At 39.1% G+C, this 23,448-nt stretch overlaps 3 protein-coding genes across 4 annotated transcripts in view; all 3 read left to right on the plus strand.

Moving 5' to 3' along the window:
• The first annotated feature begins 1,094 nt into the window (after window positions 1-1,094).
• Window positions 1,095-3,900, plus strand: eloc (elongin C). The gene is made up of 4 exons (XM_022744286.1): window positions 1,095-1,199; window positions 1,687-1,714; window positions 1,971-2,114; window positions 3,408-3,900. The coding sequence occupies exons 2-4, from the start codon at window positions 1,711-1,713 to the stop codon at window positions 3,596-3,598; spliced, it is 339 nt and encodes a 112-aa protein (XP_022600007.1). The 5' UTR covers window positions 1,095-1,199; window positions 1,687-1,710; the 3' UTR covers window positions 3,599-3,900.
• A 1,242-nt stretch (window positions 3,901-5,142) lies between these two features.
• ube2w (ubiquitin conjugating enzyme E2 W) lies at window positions 5,143-14,866 on the plus strand. The gene is made up of 6 exons (XM_022744355.1): window positions 5,143-5,166; window positions 6,058-6,149; window positions 9,353-9,455; window positions 12,107-12,262; window positions 12,369-12,444; window positions 12,565-14,866. The coding sequence occupies exons 1-6, from the start codon at window positions 5,152-5,154 to the stop codon at window positions 12,576-12,578; spliced, it is 456 nt and encodes a 151-aa protein (XP_022600076.1). The 5' UTR covers window positions 5,143-5,151; the 3' UTR covers window positions 12,579-14,866.
• A 1,613-nt stretch (window positions 14,867-16,479) lies between these two features.
• stau2 (staufen double-stranded RNA binding protein 2) overlaps window positions 16,480-23,448 on the plus strand; it is a 102,420-nt gene continuing 95,451 nt past the window's right edge. For both annotated transcript variants that reach the window (XM_022744236.1, XM_022744238.1), the window contains exons 1-5: window positions 16,480-16,547; window positions 18,846-19,053; window positions 19,928-20,058; window positions 20,876-21,035; window positions 22,418-22,553. In XM_022744236.1, the coding sequence (XP_022599957.1) occupies window positions 18,855-19,053; window positions 19,928-20,058; window positions 20,876-21,035; window positions 22,418-22,553 (626 nt within the window). In that variant the 5' untranslated portion in view covers window positions 16,480-16,547; window positions 18,846-18,854. The remainder of the gene's footprint in view (window positions 16,548-18,845; window positions 19,054-19,927; window positions 20,059-20,875; window positions 21,036-22,417; window positions 22,554-23,448) is intronic.

Genomic DNA, 23,448 nt, shown 5'->3' on the forward strand with positions numbered 1-23,448 from the left:
TTAACATCTGTGTGTAAATGGACAGTGTAAAGAAGAAAAAAATAAAGAAATAAATAAATATCCTTACCATCATGAAGAGTATTACACTGCACCTCTGGGTCAAACAGCAGAATTTACAGGCACGCTCAGTAATCTGCTCTTAGTGTCACAGCTCAGATAACTGCGTCCATATGGTGGCCTCAGATTTCAACAGTCATCACTTTTCCTACATGAAAGAACTCCAGGCAGGATCAGGGCAAAGTCACACTCTGAACCTGACCGTGACTACAGTGTGGCTGTTTCTCAACTGTCTCTGGTCTATGACAGACACCTCTTTACCTGATAGAAGAGAATTTATGAGGCCTAATAGTTCATTGTTCATACAAAGAACAAACTTAATTATTGTTTATAAGATGTTGGTCTTGTAGATGGCCCTATAACACTGATCACACAGGTGAATACTCATATAATTGTCCTTCCCTACTTTTGAAATAAAAAATAATGAACAAATGCTGAATTGATTGATTTTTACTGACTGGAATTTGGAAAATGTAAGATGGTATAGAGTACATGACTTCTCTGTCTCTCATTCTTGAATCCAGATTTATGGGTCTGCAAAATGTCTCTGTCATGTCCAATCAGCACCTGCTTTCGCTCATCACAGCCAGTGGAGACAGTCAGGGAGGTTAACCCGAAACACAGGCGCCCTCTACAGGGTTAACAGGATAATATTAATCTCTAGAAATGGCCTGTAAACGGGTGTAAATTTGACAAGTCATCTCAGCTCTTTATTGAAATTAAAAATGATACTTGTTTTATAGTGACACATATGTTGTTGTGCCTTATTATATCGTGGCACTTATTTTAGACAGCGGAGGGGTAAATGTTTATTATCCTACTTTGCCCAATATTTTTTCACTTCCGGATTTTGTGATTACAACAGATATCATTTTATAAAAACGTTTTGTGTCTCTGGAAAATTGAAGAGGGACATTTGCCTGAACATCAAACTAGATTTTCATTTTCAAACAAAGATTGTTTTTGCAAATACCAGGATTTATAGTAGTATAGTGGAAAGGGACCGTTTCTCTTTGCACCTCAAATTCTACGGAAGAAATAAATCGCGGACGTGTGTTCAACAAACTGGTTCCGGGTATCAACAGTGTGGTGGCTAACGTTAGCTGTAACGTAATCTCCACTCCACATTCGTCTACAGAGTGGTAAGAAACACTGTTATGTTTCCACTACATGCTGTTTTGTGTTGGCGTGTCTAGGATTGTTTGTCTGATATGAGCTCTAAACACTGAACAACCGACAAAAGAATTTGTATCGTTTGTTTAGCATGGTGTTAGCTCGCTAGCCAACGTAAGCTAACGTTAATGGCTGCGAATTCACTTATAAAAACAGTTTGGACAGTGAAAGAAATGACGACAACCGTTGTTTGATTTAAGTTGCATTAGAGCAGAGATTTCACAGTTGTAGTTATTAGGATTTATTTCAACGACAGCTACCTTGTGGTATATCTCTGTAAGATACTTATTTGACTCAATGTTTCACGGAGGCTGTCAAAAAATTCACTAGAAAATTTAAGGCCCTAACTGTAATTTTAACATAGGTGTGACTGCTTTATGCTTCAGCCAGTGTCCAGCCTTGACTGCCTTATATTGTTTATGAGATGTTTGGTAATTTTTCTATGTTCCTTTGCAGGGTTAACCGAAAATCCAGAACAGGATGGGTGAGTTATTACCTGGCCTATATATTATCCTCTAGCTCCTCAGAAATTCACAGTGTTGTTTGCCAATTCATAAAATGTTTGTTCACATCAGAGTAGATGTGTGCACCAATTCACACAGGTCTCATTTGTTAACTGGTTCTTCAATAAGACCATTCTCCAAAGTCACTACCGTTGTGACAGTTGGTCTAATATGTATGTGTTACTGACACATTTGGCTCACACCTGTTTGAGATTGTCAGTTTATGTTGTTTCACAGATGGTGAAGAAAGAACCTACGGTGGCTGTGAAGGGCCGGATGCCATGTACGTGAAGTTGATCTCTTCAGATGGCCATGAATTTATTGTGAAAAGGGAACATGCCTTGACATCTGGGACTATCAAAGCCATGTTGAGTGGGCCAGGTGAGGAATCGGACAAATTAAATATGAATATAATAAAGTTTTTCCCCCTAATTTCAAAATTGCACACCTCTGCAAATGGTGTGTAAAGGTTCTTCAAGTGTTTAACCGGATTAATTTTGTTTCTAATGGCAATCCATTAGGAATCTATCGTGTCAGAATTAAAAAAAATAGTAATCCCCAGCAAATTTACCAGCTTTCAGCACATCCAGTCATCCTCTGGTACATCCAGTGCAACAACATTGTGCCACTTTTTTGGCAGCTGTCAGAAATAAGCGGGGGATTAGCTCATGGTGTCTTCTATCCAGACTGCTTAATTGCTCCCAATCATTACACAGTTTAAATGAATTTTTTGGACACACACACACACACACACACATAGAGTGTATGTGTATACTACAAGGCATCCCTAAATAATAATAATAAGGTTCAATATGCCTGAAATTAGAGACTTTTTTCATTGAACTTTTAACCTGACATTAAAGTGCATACTTTCCCAGCATAATGTAAATTGTCATTGATAATTCTGAGGAAAAGCAGATTTGTAGGTTTGCTCTTCCAAGAGCCTGGATTTACAACTTTGACTTGGAGGAACTGGAAAAGAGTGCTTTTTTTTTTTTGCTTTTTTTATCGTCTGTACTGCTTAGATAGATGTGACTTTACTGTAAACTGTATTCAACACTGAATATCTGTAGAAATTACAGTACACCACGAACCAGAATGAAATTCAGTTGACCTCTGGTAATACTTAGTACCTCATCTCCCCATGTTATACATGTTATCTATGGGAAGGGTTTTATTTTGATGAAAACATTTAACTCATTTGTCAGCCTTGTTTATAGAAAAATACAAATCACATTCTGGGATCCCAATATAACTGCGCAACCCAATGTTCTTTATGTTCACAGTACCTACACTATTGGTCTGCATCCTATTAGACTATGTGTAAGGTTGTATCGAAAAATTAATATAATTTTGATGCTTTGCTTAATTACGTCTTACTTCTACTACTTAAAGATTATAATTAAGGGATTGGTGTTTTTGGCTGCCCAGTTGGTGGCACTATGTGCCCTCCATACAATGTTTTTGTTACCTCCTATTAAACATGGATTATAGAACTTTTTCTAATCCCTCATTAATACCTACCATGGTCTTATTTCTTGTACATTAGTGGGTAGCATCTTGCAGAAATATTCTGCTACTAAGGACAGGATTTTTAAAGGTGTATTTCACAAATTGCATGTCTGTGTTTCATTATTTCTACTCATGACACATAATGTAACCCTCTATCTACAGGTCAGTTTGCTGAGAATGAAACCAATGAAGTGAACTTCAGGGAGATTCCATCTCATGTCTTGTCCAAGGTCTGCATGTATTTCACCTACAAGGTCCGTTACACCAACAGCTCCACAGAAATACCTGAATTCCCCATCGCTCCGGAGATCGCACTGGAACTGCTCATGGCTGCAAACTTTTTGGATTGCTAAAGTTACCCGATAATGTAGAAGCTTCAAACATTTTTAGATATTTTTTTGCATATTTAACTTCTTTTGTCATGTAAACCATATGAAACATGAATAAGTGCATCACCACAAAGAGTTTTTTTCTCCTTTTTTTGCACCTGGCTTTCTGTCCTAATTTTATTAGTATTAAAGGATTTCATTTTAATGTAAGAAATGGATATGGCAGACTGCATCCCTTTCCTAAGAATGTGATGAATGTGCCCCCTGCCCTTGAAATCTTTCTTCACCTCTCCATCTTAATAAAGACCTGTTTGGTGAGCACTTTGTTGACTGTTGCTACCTTGTTCCATATGAAGTACATCTGAATTTAAATACTACTTTCCCTGCATCATTCTTTATTTGTGTATTTTGGTTTAGCTCAAGTAAAACATTACAAACTGTTTGACAGACCACACAAACAGTTTAACATTAGACAATAATTCATAGATATAAAATATAGTTAGTACACTGACTCCGGCAACATGTAAGTAGGCTACTTTGGGCTGATGACAACATTGCATGTTGTAGAAGAAATTATGAACACTATAGGATGATATGGTGTGTGGTTTTCTGATTTGCAAGAGAAAGTGGAAGTACTGCACCTAAACTAGGCAAAATATCAAGTACAAGCTGATGAACATGATCTCATAATTCTAAATAAATGCAGTTGCTTTGAACATGCAAACAGAATATGGCCTTAAGCACGTATCAGCAAATGTGAAGAGCTGGTTTTGATCCGTTATCTGGCTATTGTGTCAGCCATATCAGGTGGGAGCTCATATCGCATCTCCATTAACAGTGGCTACAGAGGGAAAGGATTATTTTTTTCTTGAAATCTTAGGAGGCTTTGTCAAATGACTGTTCAGTTGAATAGAATGTAAACTTTGCAGATAAAGCTAAATGAATATGCCACCCCTGCTTTTTACAGTTTGGTTTTAATGCGCAAAGGGAATGAAAAGGTATCAGATTTTAAACGTGATACCTTTATGGTTTGTTGCTTTATTGGAGATTACATCTAGGACCTTAGTAATGTTTTGTTTTGTTTTTTTAAACTGAGCTATAAAAGACAGATTGAACTAAGAAAATTTACCACACAAATGTCATAAAAGATGTGATGAAAGGCATTATGGATTTATAATGTCATTTAAACTCAGCATCAAACACTGTGTATTTAATATTGCTAATCAATATGTGATAATATTTTAATAACTAAAATACGAAAATGAAAAAGTAACTATTTGATAGGACTCTGGAGGGATGGTGGGCAGGTCATCTCTCCTTGAGCAGAGGTCACTGACCCTCTTTAATGTCCTATGTAATCTCAGTGGCCTTTTATTCTGTTTCTAATTTGAAATTCTGTTGTAGAAATGGTAAATGGTTCGTTAACGACTTCAAATGACCGAGGTGTGACCGGGGTTCAAGCTCTGATGAGGCATGTCAGTGGATTGTTTTCGTCTGTCAAAAAAACAACTTCTCCTCTCACGTGACTCCGTGACGTACAGTCCTCCACTCTGCGCTGATGCAGGGGGGGTTCCATCATGGCGTCGATGCAGGTAAGACTACAGTTGACAGCGATCGCATATTTATAATTTACCTGACCTTCACTACAGTCTTTCCCGGTGTTTTATTGACCACTTAATTTGCGTATATGTATTTGTTCGAAGTAGTGATGACATTAAAGTGAAAGCGATGACATTTGTCCTAAACTGTTCAGGTTTAGCGCTTGGTCTTTGCTAGCAACACAACTAGCCCATCATCCTCAACAGCACCAAGTCAAGGCTAGCATAGAAACCAGCTTCCTGGAGACATATGTTGAATTTTATATTCTTATATTTTGTATATATTCTCTACGCAGCAACTCAGGGGGGGATAACTCAAGAAATGTTATGTTACGAGTTGAAATTCGTTCTATTTTTCAACGGTTTTGTGGCTGTTATTTGGCTGACGTTATCGTTAGCTTGCTAACGAGACAGTGCGCAGATTGAGCAGTTGCAGTCTCTTGAGCTGAACAGGTGCATCGGTTTCATGAGAAAGCTGTGTCGAATCGAGTGAGATTTGTCTTATCTGAAAACCCATAATGCTATCTTTATGACTGATGAACTGGGTTCGTCTTTTATGCCACAACCTTATCGTTTCATCTGTCACTAGTCGTTTTGTTTTGTATACGAGTTAAAACAGTCAGGGTGGAGTTTTCCTTTAAATACATTAACACGTTACAGGACGCTAGCTATAATCGCGCCGCCATTAAATGTTATACACAAACATAATTTATATTTTGTGGAGGTTTGTTTATAAATAAAATGACTGGACGTGAGGGCTAAATGTTGACTTTGCTAATGTGATTGGCTTCTGCTGTTTGTTTATGATGGTTCATATATTACCGTGATGCTATACTACAACATTTTTTGAGTGTGGCAGAAACCCAAACACATTCTCTCCAACAGAAAAGGCTACAAAAGGAATTATTAGCCCTGCAAAATGATCCACCCCCTGGAATGACGCTCAACGAAAAAAGTGTACAGAACACCATTACACAGTAAGTGTTTTTGTTTTTTTATTCCATGCTATTCATGTGTTCCAGCTTGACAGCATTTCTAACACAGTAAACATGAGGGCACTGTCACCTACACCTACAGTAGTCATTGGAGCAGGTTTGCATCTATGAATAAACACAAATCCCATGTGCCTGTGTAATGACCTGTTTCATCACTGTGAGAGCACAGTGTGGTGAGCATAAGGGTAACTGTTACAGTGGTAGGAGGTATTAAGACACAAAGCTCTCATAGCTTCAGCAGCTACTGGTGAGGAGGAATCGGGGTCATTCCAGTGACTGGCAGCTCTGCCCCCTCAGTAGAGTGTCTCTAATGCACAATGTCACTATTCATCCTTATAAAATATTTAATGGTTGGCATGCAGGAGTTGGTCTAGGGTAGCAAGGAGCAGAGGCTGCTTAGCTGACCTTCCTGTCTGGGTGTCTTGGTGTTCCCTTAAATGCCTGTGAATACTGTTGCAGTGTGAATCAAATTGTGTCTGATAAGCAGTAAGGATGAGGAGTTGTTGTCCTGTAAATGGATTCGAGACAAATTTCTGGCCGGCATTCAAATGTCTTTCAGCCGCAGGTTTGTAACTTTGACTTTGAAAGTTACTCCTTTGTTGTGTTGGTCAGAATGTCCTCTAGCATCATTGCAACCAGGCTCTTCTGATGTCCCTAAAGAGGCAATGCACGTTTCAATGCTTGTGGTTAGTTTAAGACAATCTTGTAACACTGACAGATCCATATGTTGGTATCTCTCTGATTAGGTGATAGTGACCTGGTCAGATTGAATGAATGTTATGTGTTTTGCGTAACTGACAAGTTTTCCAACCAGTTCTTCTGGCTTCCTCATCTCACGTCTGTGATGGTATGCATGGGTGTGCCTTTTTCTCTCAACTCGGTCACCTCAGCCAGGATTGGCTTTCTGTTAGGGCAGAATGATATGCAAAGAAAAATGGAGTTGGTATTATTTTGGCAGATATTGCGATTGTCTCAAGATTTCCTTTTTGAATGGTCATTTTTGCGTTTCATTTTCACTGAAAAACAATATGAAAATGATGGTGATGTGCTTTTTTCTGGGGCTTGTACCAAACAAAAATGATTTGTAGTCTCGGGCATCACTGTAGCACCACAGTGCTTCATTAATGGTGTTCTGTGACACATTTTATCTTTTAAAAAAAAAAATTGCAGCTCCTGTGACTTGGATAACGCACTTGTCCATATTGCGATTTCGATAATATTTCAATTAATTGTTCAGCCCGACTTTCTGTCATAGTGATTGATAACAAATCCCCACTGCTGTGCTTTTTTATCACACAAGTCCTGATGTAGTAAGATACAAATAGTCTGTTCCTGCTTGACATTCAAGCTGACCTTATCCAAACATGGAGAAAAAGCTCCCTGGTGACGAAGCTATGTGTGTGATGGATGATAAGGTGACCATGTGTTATAGCTTTTGTTTATGTAGTACACTCTGTCTCTCAGTGCTGTATCATTTGATTACAATGTCTTTTAGTTGACTGTGTATTTGTGTGTTTAGTACAGATGGCTCAGCTTCATGTTGGAATTAGTCAGCCATTGTAAACAAGGAAACTGCTGCTTTAAAGCACTATAAAGTCTTTCATATGTATATGTACACACACACACACACACATACTTTCACTAAATGGCTCAGTGTTATTTTTGTTGACTGGATCATATAATCACCAGCCTGTGGGGAATTTGAGCAAGTTGAGCATAATGTCCTTGGAGTCCTTGGAGTTTTTTCCTGTGTTCAGCGTGGGTTGCCTCAGGTGTAACTCAGCATCATGTACAGTGATATTGCCTCTTTACTTTCTTCAGAAAAATAGAGTTCTTTTCAGACACTTTGACCATTAGATTTTCTAAGGGTGAAGTTTTAAAGAGAACTGACCTTGCATGTAGGCCCGAATGATCATGTGCCTCAGGCTAGATTTGAAAGAGACACAAGGCTATAAACCCGAACAACAGCCACAAGTCTCTTTAGTATCCTATCTGCTTGCCTGGAAGAAATTAGGTCAGAGATTGTGATGCTGCCATCACCGTTCCTTTTTCTTCTCCTCTGAGGTTTCTGCTGTGAGCAGGCAATCCCCAGAAATGCTCTGCTCTGGACTTAAATTTTTTGGCTTGTTTGCCACTGAAGCTACATGTGGCCCCTGAGTTGTGGCCACATTGAGAAAGTAGAATGTCCTTCATCCCAAAACACAGAATCAAGCCCCTGTGTTTGCAATCATCTACCATTCTGAGCAAGACACTGAATCCCTTGCAGCTCAGTCAGCACAGTTCTGTAGCCAGGCTGCAGAAGCGAAAACAGATTTTGTCCCCTGGATCAATAGAATATCACATTATTACTAAACCACTGTTATAACCCAGTGGAATATTGAATGTCACTGGAATGAGTCAGGCTGAAAGCTTTTGATTACACACTTACTGCAGCATTGGCAGCTCATATTTTGTATGATTCTTTTTTAATGATAATGAGATGTGATCCATTCAAGTTGTTTTGCTCATGTTCCTAGCTAATCTACGTGATGAGATAGAAGATAGAGCATTATTAATCAATCATATTATGTTTTAATCATTCTTATTAATCTATTATCAGAATTTAATACAAAGTACAGCTGAGGCTGATAGGAATGTCATTAGTTTTGCAGGTCTTTGGTCATAAACCAAAGTATTGAACAGTGAACATGCTGTTGGCAATGGAGGAAAAGTCAGGCTATCACCAACATCAGCAGATGTCATTTTCTGGGGACTGAATGTCTCATGTCATGGTTTCATGGCGTTCCATTTAATTGTTGTTAAGATATTTCAGACAGACTGTTAAGGAAGTGTTAACCTGATAACACGACTTGACAGGAGGAATTTAGTAACTCAGGTGTCACTTGCGTCAATACATTTTACAACAGATCAGTCTTAAAGTTGTCTCAGGGTGTAGAAATTAAATGACAAACTTAAAAAATCTAATGACCCATCTCTGAGTTAAATTTAAAGTTCTGGGTGCTTTGGTAAGTTTTAGTTTCAGAGTGAAAAACTGAGTTGTCAACAAAGAAACTTTTTTTTTTTTTTTAGATCTTTGGATACCACTTGTGTTTTGGCTAAGTGTTGGGTGATCAGTATAATTTTTTTTTCATTCCTTTTGTTTAAGTGAGATGTTTACCATTTTAATATTGTGCCTTTCTTTTTAGGTGGATTGTAGACATGGAGGGAGCACCTGGCACACTGTATGAAGGAGAGAAATTTCAGCTGCTTTTCAAATTTAGTAGTCGTTATCCTTTTGATTCACCTCAGGTAAGCAGAAGTTTGCAACTGCAACTGTGTGTGTGTGAGTGTGTGAGTGAGGCTAAGAGTGAGGCACTGTGAAAAGCTTTGTCCTGTTCTCATGGCTGAAAATCATCATGTAAGTGCTGTTCATTTATCATCCTATCTTGAGGACCTAGAAAGTCCTGTCTGCCTTACTGGATGTGAGCACCAATGAATGAACAGATCTGCAGCTTCACAGTTTTGACTATACTGTTGAACATCCATGCTTAAAGTGAGACTGTTCAATATTTGCTGTCTTGTAGAATCATAAACTCAACGAACTGAATAAGTTGTTTCCATTATACAGCAATATTTAACTAAAGTTTGATAACAGTAGTCACCATAAGCTGCAGGTCATTCCAGATCAAGTAAGGCTGTATCAACAAAGTAACTGTATGTCCTGAATTGAGCAAGGGTGTGTTTTGTTTCTTCAAAGAATTCAACTTTCCATTTGTAAGTGGAAGAGTTTATTTGTTCTCTCAAATGTTACATAGCCTCTCTTTAATGCCCAGCATCTGTTCTCACTGACCGTTTGGTAAGATTGGATACCAAAGCATATTCATCTACTACTGGTTTGATGGTGCAGTGTGCAGAGATCCTGTTTTCCAGACTAAATCAAAAACTCAAAACCTGTGTAAACAATCCTCCATATCCACTGTCTAGATGCCTGCAGTAATCACCTGAAACGCATTGGCTCTGCAGTTGTCAGTGGAATGAATCTCAGCTTGGAAACACTGGAGCCAGGAATCACTGACAGAGACACCAGTGCAGAGCTGCCACTGGAGCTGTGTTTGAAGGGATTAGTTTATCTCAGCAATCTTGTTTCACTCATCAGGAGCCTTCCTACCTAAAAATAGACAATGAGGCGGTGTAGACAAAATTAGATAAACTTAGCTACTTAGCTACTATCCTTTCAAATAGGAAGGACAGGCTGCCAAAGTGGTCCTCTCTTGGACTCCTCCTGGGGCTCCCAAGGGAACCCCGGTGTTAACAGTGCTGCAGTGTGTGAGGAGCTTCAGAAGTAATTCTGTATTGCACAAATGTGTAGTTCTGAGACCATGTGTGCTGCATTTTGGAAAACACCCACCCCCATAGCAAATGTTCCTGTTGTCATCAAAAACTGTTCGACCATTGACCTACCCAGTCTCAGTTAATAACTTTTGCATTAACAGCTTGTGGCTTCCATTTCTACTGAGCCCTTTTATAGAGGTCACCATGTTCTTACTTCTGTTACATATTCAAAGGAAAAAACTACAGATTTCCTACCAAAACATAATCACATTTGTTTTGTTAACCACACTCTGCGTAGGCTGACCAGTTGCAATTGTGGAAATTGTCACGGCCTATTTCAGCACTTTACAACACACGTTTGTCTGCCAGTTTTCAACGGTATCATGTGATCTGTTGAAACTTTTAAGCTTGTCTTTCAGGCTTCTGTCGCTTTCCCAGCAAATGTCCTCCTGCTATTGGCTGTATAGTTTTTCTTACATGCTGAGCAAGGCTGTGCAAATTTTTGAAAAGTTGTACCTAGCCATCATTTATACATTACAGTAATTAAAGCTGCATGGAGCACTTAGTTTTGATTGCAAAGCTGTCATTTTAAAAAAGCCCATTATTATTAAAGGGCAAAGAGACGTCTGATCACCAATCTAAAACCTAGACATTTTCCGTTTACAGTAATATAAAAGACAGATAAGATGATCCACACAATTGAGTCGTAAAAGACATAAGTCATTATTTGATGATGAAAATAGTTGCTAATACATATAAATTAAATTGTGGGTTGAAAAGTAGAAGACCAAGAGTTAGAGCTGGAAGAAAATGTGCAGCTTCTTGCTTGCAAAAGTGAAAATATTGAAACATGTCTTGCACACAAATCAATAAAAGAAGCACAGATGGATACAAACATCATGAGAGTAACTGTAATATAACATTAGGATTGGAAAGCAACATGTAGATTGCCCATAGTGCCTGTCTGCTCAAAGCTGGTGCCCGCACAGCTTTGTGTTAAGCAGACATTTCAGTAAATATTTTAACTTTCCTGCAAGCAAGGAGCTTTCATTTGTCTTGATGTTTTGAGTGTAGTGCCAGCTTTACTCTCTGCTCCTATCTGTAACACTCATCCTGTCACACAACACCCCCCCATCCCCCTGTGAAGTGAAGCCTGCACTCTCCTGTGAGGCCGTATCTGGTGCCAGACTGCCTCAACCCATTGTTACCCTTCACTACCCTCCTTACCCACTTTCCCTCCTCCGTACTTCACATCCACAATCTTGAGTTCCTTGTCCTCATCACACTTACTGTATCTCCCTGGTTAGCCCTGAGTCTCGCACCCTTTCAGTGGCTAATGGCCTCTGATCCTTTTTATTGAGTGTGTCTCCTCTCTTAGTCTCTCGCTCTCTCTTCCCCTCTCTCACCCCATCCCGGCCCCTCTGTCCTAATCCCAGAGCCTCATGTCGCTGTAGAGGGCTAAGCCTGAGCTTATACAGCAAGTCTCATTACTTTCTGTCATTAATGGAAAAAAAAACAAACTTTTTTTTCCCCAACTTGTACTCTCCCAAGTTGTATCTTAGAACACCAAAATCTTTATTTTATCTTTTTAGCATCACATACTCACCACCTTTGTTTCACTCTTGCAGGTAATGTTCACGGGAGAGAATATACCTGTCCACCCTCATGTGTATAGCAACGGTCACATCTGTCTGTCTATTCTAACGGAAGATTGGTCGCCAGCCCTCTCAGTGCAGTCAGTTTGTCTTAGCATTATCAGCATGTTGTCCAGCTGCAAAGAAAAGGTACGGAGCCTGTAATGATGTCTGGGGGAGGGATAAATATAGTGATTCATGTAAATTATGTCTTTGTTAAATGTTAAATCTAAATTCTTGTTTTTTTTGTCTGCAGCGACGACCGCCTGATAATTCCTTTTATGTAAGAACGTGTAACAAAAATCCAAAGAAGACAAAATGGTGGTATCATGGTGAGTATTTTCTTCTCACATTTTTTTCCCCCTGTTTTTTTAGTCGTGGGACACAATTAAAAGCAGTTGCCAATTATTCTAAATATGATGTCATTAAATTACTTTTGTTTGCCTTTACAGATGATACATGCTAATGTACAAACTTTGTAATAATCGTAGAAGAAAGAAGTCCTACTGACCTACATAAAGCACTTTTTAATCATTCAGTCTTTGAACTCTGACCTTTGACTGGAACAATGGACACCATGCGCTGGAGGCTCTTGACTGCATTTCCCCCCCGCGGGCAGATGGATGCATGTTTTAGTCGGCTGTAATATAGAGAATGAAAATAAGTGAACGTTTAGATGCCCCTGAGAAGGATCGTTTCTGGCAAAAAGGTAGTAATGCAGCGAGCAAGCAAGGTGGATTTGTAGTGAGATAATTATAATTCCTGTTTTAAGATATTATTGTTACTTTTTTGTTTGTGTATGGGTGCATTTTAAGGTCCTTGTGTTGTGCAATAATAACTGATGGATGCATGCTTGGGCCTACAAAGAGAAATCCAAATCTAATTGTTTTCTGGAAGGGATTGGACCATCATAACCCCAAGAAAATGCTTCATCTGTTTGTTTTTTTTTTATTATTATTATATGCACTGTGAAAGTATCTAGTTTAAAAAGGCACTATGAGTACATTATTCCCAACTTGCAGTTATACTGTAAGCAGTCCTCCACTTATTTATCAGGTTTTAGTTTGTAACCACTTCATCAAGCTTACACACAATTTTCTTCTTCATCTTCCAACTCGAGACCTGGTTGCAGTTCTTCCTGCTGTTGGACAGAATGTCGGTACAGGAATACAACAGATGCGACTATAGGTTAATCAGCTGATGACCTCAGTGTGCATCTCCTCGTAAAGTTGGGCTGAACCCATGTAGTGTTCACTAGTCCAGCCTTGAAGATGTGCAGCGGCCTCTCTTCCATTTAAAGAATGTCTGTAAGAGAACATTGTCGCATGCTCCGTTTTTATTTGTAAGATACTTTTTTTTTCTTTTTTTTTTTTTTTAAAATCTCATGCTTTAATCTTCTAAAATGTTTGATTTTAAATGTCGCGTTCTTTTTTGTACTGTTTTTCAACTAGCTGATACTTTGAAAAGGGGGGTTGTTTTGATGGGTCAGTATGTTTTTGATTGATTTTTCTTTTTCTTTTTTTTTTCTTCTTTTTGTATTTGTTATTTAATTTAAATCTTCGTTTCATCTCCAGAAAGGTAGTGAATGACGAAAAGGAGAGTCTTTCTAGAAGTTGTAAGGACAAGGCTTTTGTGATTCCCCCTGGTCAGAGTTTTGGCTCAGGTACTTTTTTCAATAAAGAGATCACCTCTAAAAAGATACCTATCAGATATTTTGAATTTAACTATATTTTCACCAAAAGAGACTGTTATGTTGTAAACTTATAACATGTCTGAAACTATTGTATATAAGTCTTTAAATTGCTGGATGATGTGAAAGAAATTAGCAGAGGATGCATTTACTTTATAGCAGAATGATGATAGGAGTGCTTTATTTCATTGGACGTTAGTCTGCATCTTTTGCTAATTAGGATGTGTACAGTCAACAACAAACACTACTGTTGGTTAAAAAAAAAAAAAAAAAGTTTAGTAGTTTTACAGTGGGGATGCATGCAATTTTAAACCCTACTTTTTCTTATTGGCATCAGATATTGTGGCAACTTTTAGTCTTTCCATAACTTAAGTAATGGTTTATGGGATGGATATTACAAACCTCACCTCCAGAGGATCTCTCTGTCATTTCAGACTGTAATCACTCCATTCCTAAAGAAATGTTTATCGCCATCCAGTCAGAGATACTTGAATTTTCCTTCTTGGGTTGTTTGTATTGCATTTGCTTTTTCCAGGGTCTAGCTGAGTTTCTTGAATGAACTTGAGTGAATGTGATGATACTCTAAACTGTAGAGGAGATTACCACAGCACACTGCTATCTCAAAACTATATTGATAACTTAAAGTCATCTATTTAACCAATGGTTTTTTAAATAATTATTAGCTTCATTGTAATGGTCTTGTCTGCTGTCACTGTGCTGTGAAGAAAAAGCCGGCGGGACTGAACTGATTGTGTAAATGCAGTCACAACAGCATTTGTGCGGGGACAAAAAAGCCTTCACCCAGTTGGCAGTAGATCAGTAGAGATTTGAAAAACTTGCGAGTGAATATGTTACAAGGGTTTGGATGGTTTTTCTTTTTTTGTTTTGTTTTCTTTCCTTTTCAATGTGGTTTGAACTCTTAGCTTGCAGGTTGTTGTGAGTGATCAACACTAATGAGGGTGTGTTTATTTATATTTGAAAATTTGTTCTGGGATGTGCAAGCTCCATATAATAGGTGCCTGTTCATTTTCATAATCAATAATAAAAGCAAAGATTCACTTTTATTCAGACTCCTGTTTGCACAATGTTTGAATATGAAATGCGTCTTTTTTCTGCAGCCTGTAAAAAGCCTCTATGGGTTTTATGCTGGCACACATTAAAACTAAATAGTCCTACTCTAAAGGGAGTGTAGGATGGTCACTGCCAAAATGAGGAAGAAAATGTTTGTCTGATGGTGAACCATTGGGTAAACTTGGGTTTTACTAAAATATTTCAAGTCGCAATCAAATCTGTCTGTAAATAGTGAAGGGCACAGATGTTGTGCTTGTTCACCAAATCGTACTGCATTTGCCAAAAGTATCCACAAATATGTATGAGGAGAACTGAACAGAAACTGTCACGTATTTAGAAAATGGTCAATTGATAAAGTCTTTGAAACAATCTGCATTACAACACATAAAAACTTATCATTTTAAGTATTTGATGCACACCAACAACCATGTGAAATTACATGTGGCAAAAAATTGTTTTGAGCCATTTACTTGAGTACAGCTACACTAAAGCTATGGATGCATTCAACATAGGCTCCAAACTACTTGTATTTTTCTTCTCAACTGTGTGCCCCATATACATGTTGTTTGCAAAGCTCCAAGACGGTATTCTTTATGAACATTCAGTTTTGTTCAGTACATTCAATTGAAGCTCTTGTATGTACAGTATAAAAAAAATGGAGGGATTCTTGTTATGTTACCATGGATGTGTGGGAGAGGTAATAGACAGAGGATGAAGCCAGTATTTCACTACAGTACTGTCTTATTTGTAAAGGACAGCATACTGGTCCCTGTGTGACATAAAGCTCACCACAATAACTAAAGAAAAGGTGGTTTAGTGGCACCATCTATTGGTCACACTATAATAATACTCTTGTCAGAGCTACCTGTGAGGAGGATCCACAATTCCCATTCTTACTTTTAGCTATTTTTATCCATCAGTAATATCACTGCCTGGATGTGGTTTCTCTACCAATGGTGGTTCACTAAACAGAACCAAGACTGTGTCTCAAAAGTGAACACCTGTCCTGCCAAAGTGCCCATGAGCACTGAGCAGAGGCATTCAGTTCTATCAGCAGCAGCAGGCACCGCTTTGTAGGGGTTAATGTGTTCACTTTCTCAGACCAAAACAATCCATCTTTAAGCTAATAAACTTTATAATCAAGCTCACCCAATGAAGAAGCCTCTCTGAGAGAAAATAGGCCAAGTGATCCAAATTTTTTCTAAATTATAAATTCAGGGCATGTGTCAAGTTTCAATTATATTTGTGCGTGTGAAATGAATCACATAACATTTTTCATATGTTAATAATGACATAATAACATAAATGCCGTGTGCAGAAAACAAGTTTGAAAAGATTCATTTTGGTTCTGAATCAAAGTTACACTGAAGGCTCTGAGGAAGCACACCAGGACTGAACCATTCCTGTCGCCGCGGGGGTGGCTGATTCATTCAAGATTCTCCCCAAACTCTAACCATGGTAAGTTAGCGATTTGCAATATTTAATACTAATCACATAAAGAAAACACAAACTTTAAACATGAAATAATAAATTGTCAAGCCATTTGCCTCTAATGGGACATGTTTCCATTTTTTTTTACCCAGACAAATTACGTGGTCTGTTCCCTCTTCTATCCAGTTCTCTTTAGTGTTTGCCAATGTTGGAGGTGTAACTGGGGTCTGGCCCTGGACAAAGGTAAAAATTACCCTAAAATATTTGTCCCTGTGTTGTCAGATAGTGTCTGGGTTATTCGTCACGCTGTCGCCAGTCCATATATGATGTTGCGGTGGACTGAAATTCCCCAGACTTTCGTGGAGGATGGGGCGGTAGGGAGATGCCAGCAAGAGGGGTGCTCGGCCGATCAGCCATGATGAGCTTTAACCGGCTAAACTAGCGTAACTGGAGGTGGCTAGCTAGTGTGTATCCATCAGGAGGAATCATAGTGACATATTCATGACAGCATGCATGCTTGCCCATTCCGTTGGTGTGTTTTTAGGAACTGACATTTGCGGGAAATACCGTAGTCTCGTTGGTAACGTTAGCTTCCTGCTAAGCTGGACACAGTCGAAGCTGTGGTGTAGGTTCAGGGGTTGCAGACAGCCGTGTAGCTCTTGTCAGTCAGCCCTAACGTAACACAACCTCCATATTCAAGTTACTGTCTAAGACAACCGTGCATTTAGGTTGCTGTTGGCATTGGTATGTGTGCATGTTACTGTGAAAGAGTGAAAGAAAAGCAAGGCAGATAGTGACCCCGAGAACCTCAGGGGCACGCGAGATGCACCGAAGAAATAAACAGAAAACAATTTGACTGCATGCAATTAATTACAGTCACGCGCCATAGTAAAAACTGCATTTTGATTTGTGGATATAGTCGATATCAGTGGTTTTATGGCCATGCCACTGCTCTGTTGTTTACATCAGTGCAGCCATGGCCCTCAACTGTAAACACAGGAACAACACCTGTAATTGTGATATCAGTGTGAAAGCCCATGAAAGCATTAGTCCGAAAAGTGTATCAATTGACCTATGTGATATCTAAGACCTGTCTTCATTTCATCTATTAGCTGAAGAATAATTTATTGATTTTTGCGCACTCAATGTATTGATCAGTTTATATCAGGGTAATGTGGTGTTTAATGATATTGTCCAACACCTGAAGGGACCAGGTTCAAAGCTGCCGTTTCATAAAGTGTCCTAGTGCAAGACACTGCACACCCCAGGGGTTCAGTTCTCTGTCTGACCCCTTGGCTCTAACCTCTGTGGGGATATGAAATGAATTTTCCTCATTTCCCTTCAGTGCCTGCCCCATATTAATGTGAAACAGCAGTGGGGCCATTTTGGCAAGATGTTGTGATACAGTTTGTACCTTTTTAATTGAGTTTTTACATTAAGATTCAGTACTTACTCAGTCATCATATTTCATTAATGAAAAGCACATTGTAGCATATCACTTATATTGCATAGCCACAGGCCATGACCTGTGTGTATTTGCATTCGCCAAAATACTGTATGGATGGATAAAAAGTTAACATGTGTTTTGTTGGGCCCTCTGCTGTTCATATTAACCTGTGTCTACTCGATGTAGGGCTACACACCTCTCTTTAGTCTCAAATAAAATGTCATTGAATGTCCACTGTCTTGTTCAGGCTGCTATCACAGGATTCCCTTCTTTTTCCGGGGAGCTTAGCAGCAGTAACATGAGCAAAGCTCCTTCAAATAAAGGTTCATTGTCTGGGTGTATTAGCTGCCAGTGGATCAGAATGTGAGATAGGCCTAGGGCTGCTCAGTTTGAAGCCTGTTCTCCAGGCTTTGCCCACAGAAATTTGTCAAATGACAGTGAACAGCTTTAAACCTCAAACCAAAAATTGAGTGGATTTAATGTGTGCTTCTGTGCATGTTTGTGTAGATAAATGCATAATGCCTAATGATGTTCAGTCTGAGGTATACTAGCAACCTAAATTATTATAAATTTAATCTTTTTCATTAAATAGCTCAGATTTTCTCACTAGTGGCCTATGTAAAGTGGTATCATTATTAGCTCCACCAATGAGGTTACGTTTTCACCCATGTCTGTTTGTTTGGTTGTTTGTCAGCAGGATTATGTAAACAGTACTGAACCGATTTGTACCAGACTTGGTGGAGGGATAGGTCATGGGCCAGGGACGAACCCGTTCAATTTTGGTGCAGATCTGGTTAAAGGGAGGGAACTAGGAATTAAAAAAAAAAAAAAATCTTTTTCCTTAACATTTCAACAGCTTCATTAATTTCTCTGGAAATGTTGTATGGCTCTTGATGTAGACATTAATGGTGTTGAGATCTGTGACTTTGTGCAATATGGTGCACATCAAGATAATCTGGATCACACAGACATGTGTAGGATTGTTTGGCCTTTGCAGAGGTATATGCTTTACTGAATGCCATACTAATTACAGTCTGCAATGATTAGCGTGTTTCAAACAAACTTTTAAGTTGTTAATTGTTGTCTGGTTTCAGGAATAGAGCATGGCTCAAGTGAAAGTACAGACCTCAGCACCCCTGGCTGGTCCTGGCCTCTCCCCCGGAGTTCCCCCAACGGCCATGGCCAGCCCAGGATCCCTGGGTCTGCAGCCCTCCGTCAACGGCACAGGCCCGGCCCCCACACCCGCCTGCCCTGCTCCTGCAGTCGGATATGGGGACGCCCCTGTGTCTGCCACACCGCCAGGTAGACTGACGATTGAAGAAGAAGAACAAATTATGGACTACTTACTTTTCATCAGAATCTTTTATTTTGAATTGCCATAGACAATATAAGAGAGATGAAATGTTTCAGTATTGCCGACATTGTTCAATTATTTTGCCAAAATTTCACAGCGACACGTCATATATTACAATATTAATCGTGTGACAAGGTTATTCTGATATTGATTCAAGCCATAAAGGAAGTACATAATCAGAAATGCGTGGGACAGTTTGAAAACCTTGTCCCATGAGCTCCTGACCAGCTTCAAATGCAGGAGACAACCTACCTCAAGATTACATTTTACCTCAGGGTATTGATCAGACTGCTTAAACTGAATGCAGAATTTTCTAATCAATTCTGAACCAAACACTGCTCTTATTCCAGTCCTTGGCACATAATACTGTGAACCTGTTAAGTTGGTAATTAAATTACTGATAATGATTCTTGCCAATTGACTGCACTCGCTGTAAGCTGTAATCTTAAATGCCAATCACTAGCCCGTAAGATCATGTAATTTCAGACAAATCTAAACACACCTGAGCCCCTGCACATCTGCTAAAGGGGGTAAATATCTTGTGCTCATGCCTCTTGGTTTATTTGCTTATTATGTGGTTAGTTAACAGATTTTTTGTTGTGCATAAGACATGATGATTACATGCAACATTTGTGTTAAACAGCATTTCTGACATATAATTACTGCACAAGATGCTTGCTACTACATATGAATATCCCATGCCAGTCAGTCAGTCATATTATAGAATTTCCTATATCAATACTCAATAATTATTCATGCATATCTCTGGTGCTATAACGATGTTGGTGAGTAAATCATTTATTCTGCTGTGCTCTCTTTTAGGCCCGCCCCAGGAGAACATGGCAAACCCTAAAGAGAAAACTCCAATGTGTTTGGTGAATGAGTTAGCCCGTTTCAATAGGATCCAACCACAGTACAAGCTCCTCAATGAGAGAGGCCCTGCACATGCCAAGGTGAGTAGTTGTAACCTCATAGTAATAGTAAAAAAAAAAGAAAGAAAGAAAAACTCTTAAAACTGAAGAACTTCCTTTTAAAGGCCTGAAGAACATTCAGTTGTAGATATGAAATGATAATCAGTAAACAGCAGTGGACATTTTCAAAACCTTTTATTTTATTTTATTTTATTTTATACAATGTCATGCTAACCTGACGTACCAGATGGTTTGACACACAGAACCATTGGGAAGGTTAATTGGAAACTGTTCACCATCTATCAAGGGCTAACTTCAACCAATCAGATGCCATATCAATTTTTTCAATATGAGCGAAGCCAGCTGGGAACTCAACTCAACTCTTGCTGAAGCCTTTTCAATGGAGTAAAGCTGTCTGTGCCATTCTTTGTTCTTCTTCCAATGAAGAAATACTCTCCAATTCTAACATAACTGATGCTATAGCAACATCTAGGCTAACCTTTTTAGGAACCACCATTGTTGGCTTGTCGTTGTCATCACACCTAAGATACGCCGATAGCTTATAGCTCCTCCTTTATAAGACGCTGATTGGTCTTAACCACTGTGGTTCGACCACAAACGAATAGCTTGGACCCTGGCAAGATGGATTCTCGCTTACGAGTAATCCAGCTGCCTCGCAAGGTGAATGTCACAAGTGTCAAGTATGTCATGGAGTATGTGTTTCAGATTACTTTTTCGTGAATGAATATTGATCATGCAGAATACATCCAGCTCCTGCCACATGGGCTCCAGAGGGATGTCAGTGAAAATGTTGTGTCTGCTGGGGTAATGTGTTTCCCTCTGGGTGTCACTGTTCCAGATCTTCACAGTGCAGCTGACTCTTGGGGAGCAGGTGTGGGAGGCGGAGGGCACCAGCATTAAAAAGGCCCAGCACTCCACAGCCGCCAAAGCACTGGCCGAGAGTGTCCTTCCCAGGCCAGCGCCCCGCTCCCCTAAAGTGGACGTCAACAGCAACCCAGGTATTGCAACCACAGCATAATCTGTTTTTTTTACTGTGAAAGTGTTTGTGAATGATTACCTTTATTTTCCTCGCTTGATATGTTCGTCTTGAGCATTACAACTAGGAAATGGTTCAAATAATAAAATAAATGATGGCTGAATTCTATTTAGTTGTAGTTCAAAGTCACATTGTCATGGCTTACAGAGACAGTTGAATATAACTGAGTCATCATTCACGTTATTAGTAATACCCATTCTTTCCCTGCTGTGAAAAAGGCCTAAAATGACATCAAAACACAGTCCTCAAATTTTTTAACAATCCATCATAGAACACAATATTTTTAATGTAGCTGCAATGCTCGATTCTCCTTGTTGTATAATGCAACTCTGTAACAAAGTAGCTTATACAGAGGGGTATGAGCGAAGAACTAGAGACAACATCACAATATAGCAGTTTCATATTGTTGTGGCTCATTAAATCAGTTTGTCACTTGTATACTTGTTTCCCTGTATATCTGTCCACAGGACTCACAGCTAGACTTGTGAGCTAAATGAGCTAAAGTTCATTTAGTTAGACTTTGAATGAGTAACTGGCACCGCTTTAATACAAAAGATTGGGGCTATCCAAAATGACCCAGCAGAGGGCTCTAACCCAACAACAAATTGCTGCATTAGAGCCCTCTGCTGGGTCTGCTGGGTGTTGAAATCGAAATACTGTGTATCCTAGTAGAGGGAGATGGGGAGAACTCAAAAGTGACTTCACACAGCAAAGACGTCACTATTTTTCAGGGGCAGGTATGATCCTGAAGTTGAAGTGCTGAGGGGAAGAAACACACCAAAGCATTTGTGTCATGATGGTACTTGCAATGCCTTTCTGTCTCTATAAATAATGGAAAGTTTCAGTGTTTTCTTAGATTCTCACTCTGAGGAGGTTGACCTCCAGGCAAAGCTCTCAAACCTCTCTGGATATATTTAAATAGTCCTTGTTCAGAACACAACCAGTACAGACCCTCTTACTAAAGCATGAGTGCGGGCTTGTGTTTTGTCACTGGCTAAATTAATACCACTAGCCTTGTCTTATCTCCCCTGCCCTCTGTGGCGTTGTGGTAGTGAAAGACATCATAGCTAGTTCTTAATGGGATTAAGAAAGCTCTGTGATTGGTTATGCAACATCAGTGTGGAGCTGTGAGATTAGCAGTGCATGCAAGTTTTACAGTTTTTAAGCAGAATACAGCAACTTTTGAAGTCACTTTGTGCACCTGATATAAACAGTTTTTTTTTATGTTAGATTGTAATGTCCTCTATATTATTTTGACAACTGTGGGTGCTTAGTGTTTATTTTAGATGCCCTGGTTTTAATCTACCATATCTAATGTATTCTTTCTCATGCTTGCTCACACAGGCAGTATAACACCCACAGTGGAGCTGAATGGTCTGGCCATGAAGAGAGGAGAGCCAGCTATATACAGGCCTTTGGATCCTAAGCCCATGCCCAATTATAGAGCCAACTACAACTTTAGAGGGATGTTCAACCAAAGGTGAGCACACTAAACTGAATTTACTCAGCTGCCTAAACTGTTTCCATTTTAAAGTTATTTTTGTAAACACATCTGTCCACACTAAAAAGCTAATTCCTCAACTTTTCAGTAGACAAACAAAACATTTCTGCATTACAGCATCATTTGTTAGTGCTGCTACAAAGTCATGATACACAAATAGGTAATAACAACACCTGTATTATGTATATATTTTATATATATGACCAATTAATCACTGAGAATTATGGAATCAAAAATGATTGCACAGATATAATCTGACAACAGACACAAGGGTCTGTTTATACAACAGTGGGTGATTGCGTACATGGTTGTGTTCACGTGTTTGCTCGCATGTAGTTTCTGTCCATTTGGTCATAAATTTTGGGCTGTGCACAGATGATGCAGACTTTAGTTGACAAAAAAAGACCACTTTCCCATCATGCAGAGCCCTGCAGAAACGCTTTATGCTTTGGAGGGGAAAGTAAATTGTCTTGGTAACATTTCTGCCACATAGCACATACAAGCAAATCTGACAGTTTTGTAACAGCTTTGTTTTCCTCACCCACATTAAAAAGAAAGTCCAGCATTTTTTGAATTTACCCACTCTGGACAAGTTTTGTTTTGGGTTCTTGAAATGCCGTCTTAAAAAAAGATGAGCTTTGAGATTTACCCAACTTGACTGAAACAGCATTGTTTCTTTAATCCCACCGGCTCAGATGTGTGTCAGACGTGGTCCTCCACTCCATATGTTCTCTAAACTGATGAACGTGGTGCCCTCATGGGGTCCCATTGCACTCAGTCTCTGTCAACTTTCTTTTCAACTTTTTTTTCTTTCTTTTTTTTCTTTTTTTTTTTCTTTACTGGAACCATCTAGCTATTTCCAAAAGTTCATAAA

The sequence above is a fragment of the Seriola dumerili genome, unplaced genomic scaffold, assembly GCF_002260705.1.
Source record: "Seriola dumerili isolate Sdu_G_001 unplaced genomic scaffold, Sdu_1.0 BDQW01000079.1, whole genome shotgun sequence".
Classification (NCBI taxonomy): domain Eukaryota; kingdom Metazoa; phylum Chordata; class Actinopteri; order Carangiformes; family Carangidae; genus Seriola; species Seriola dumerili.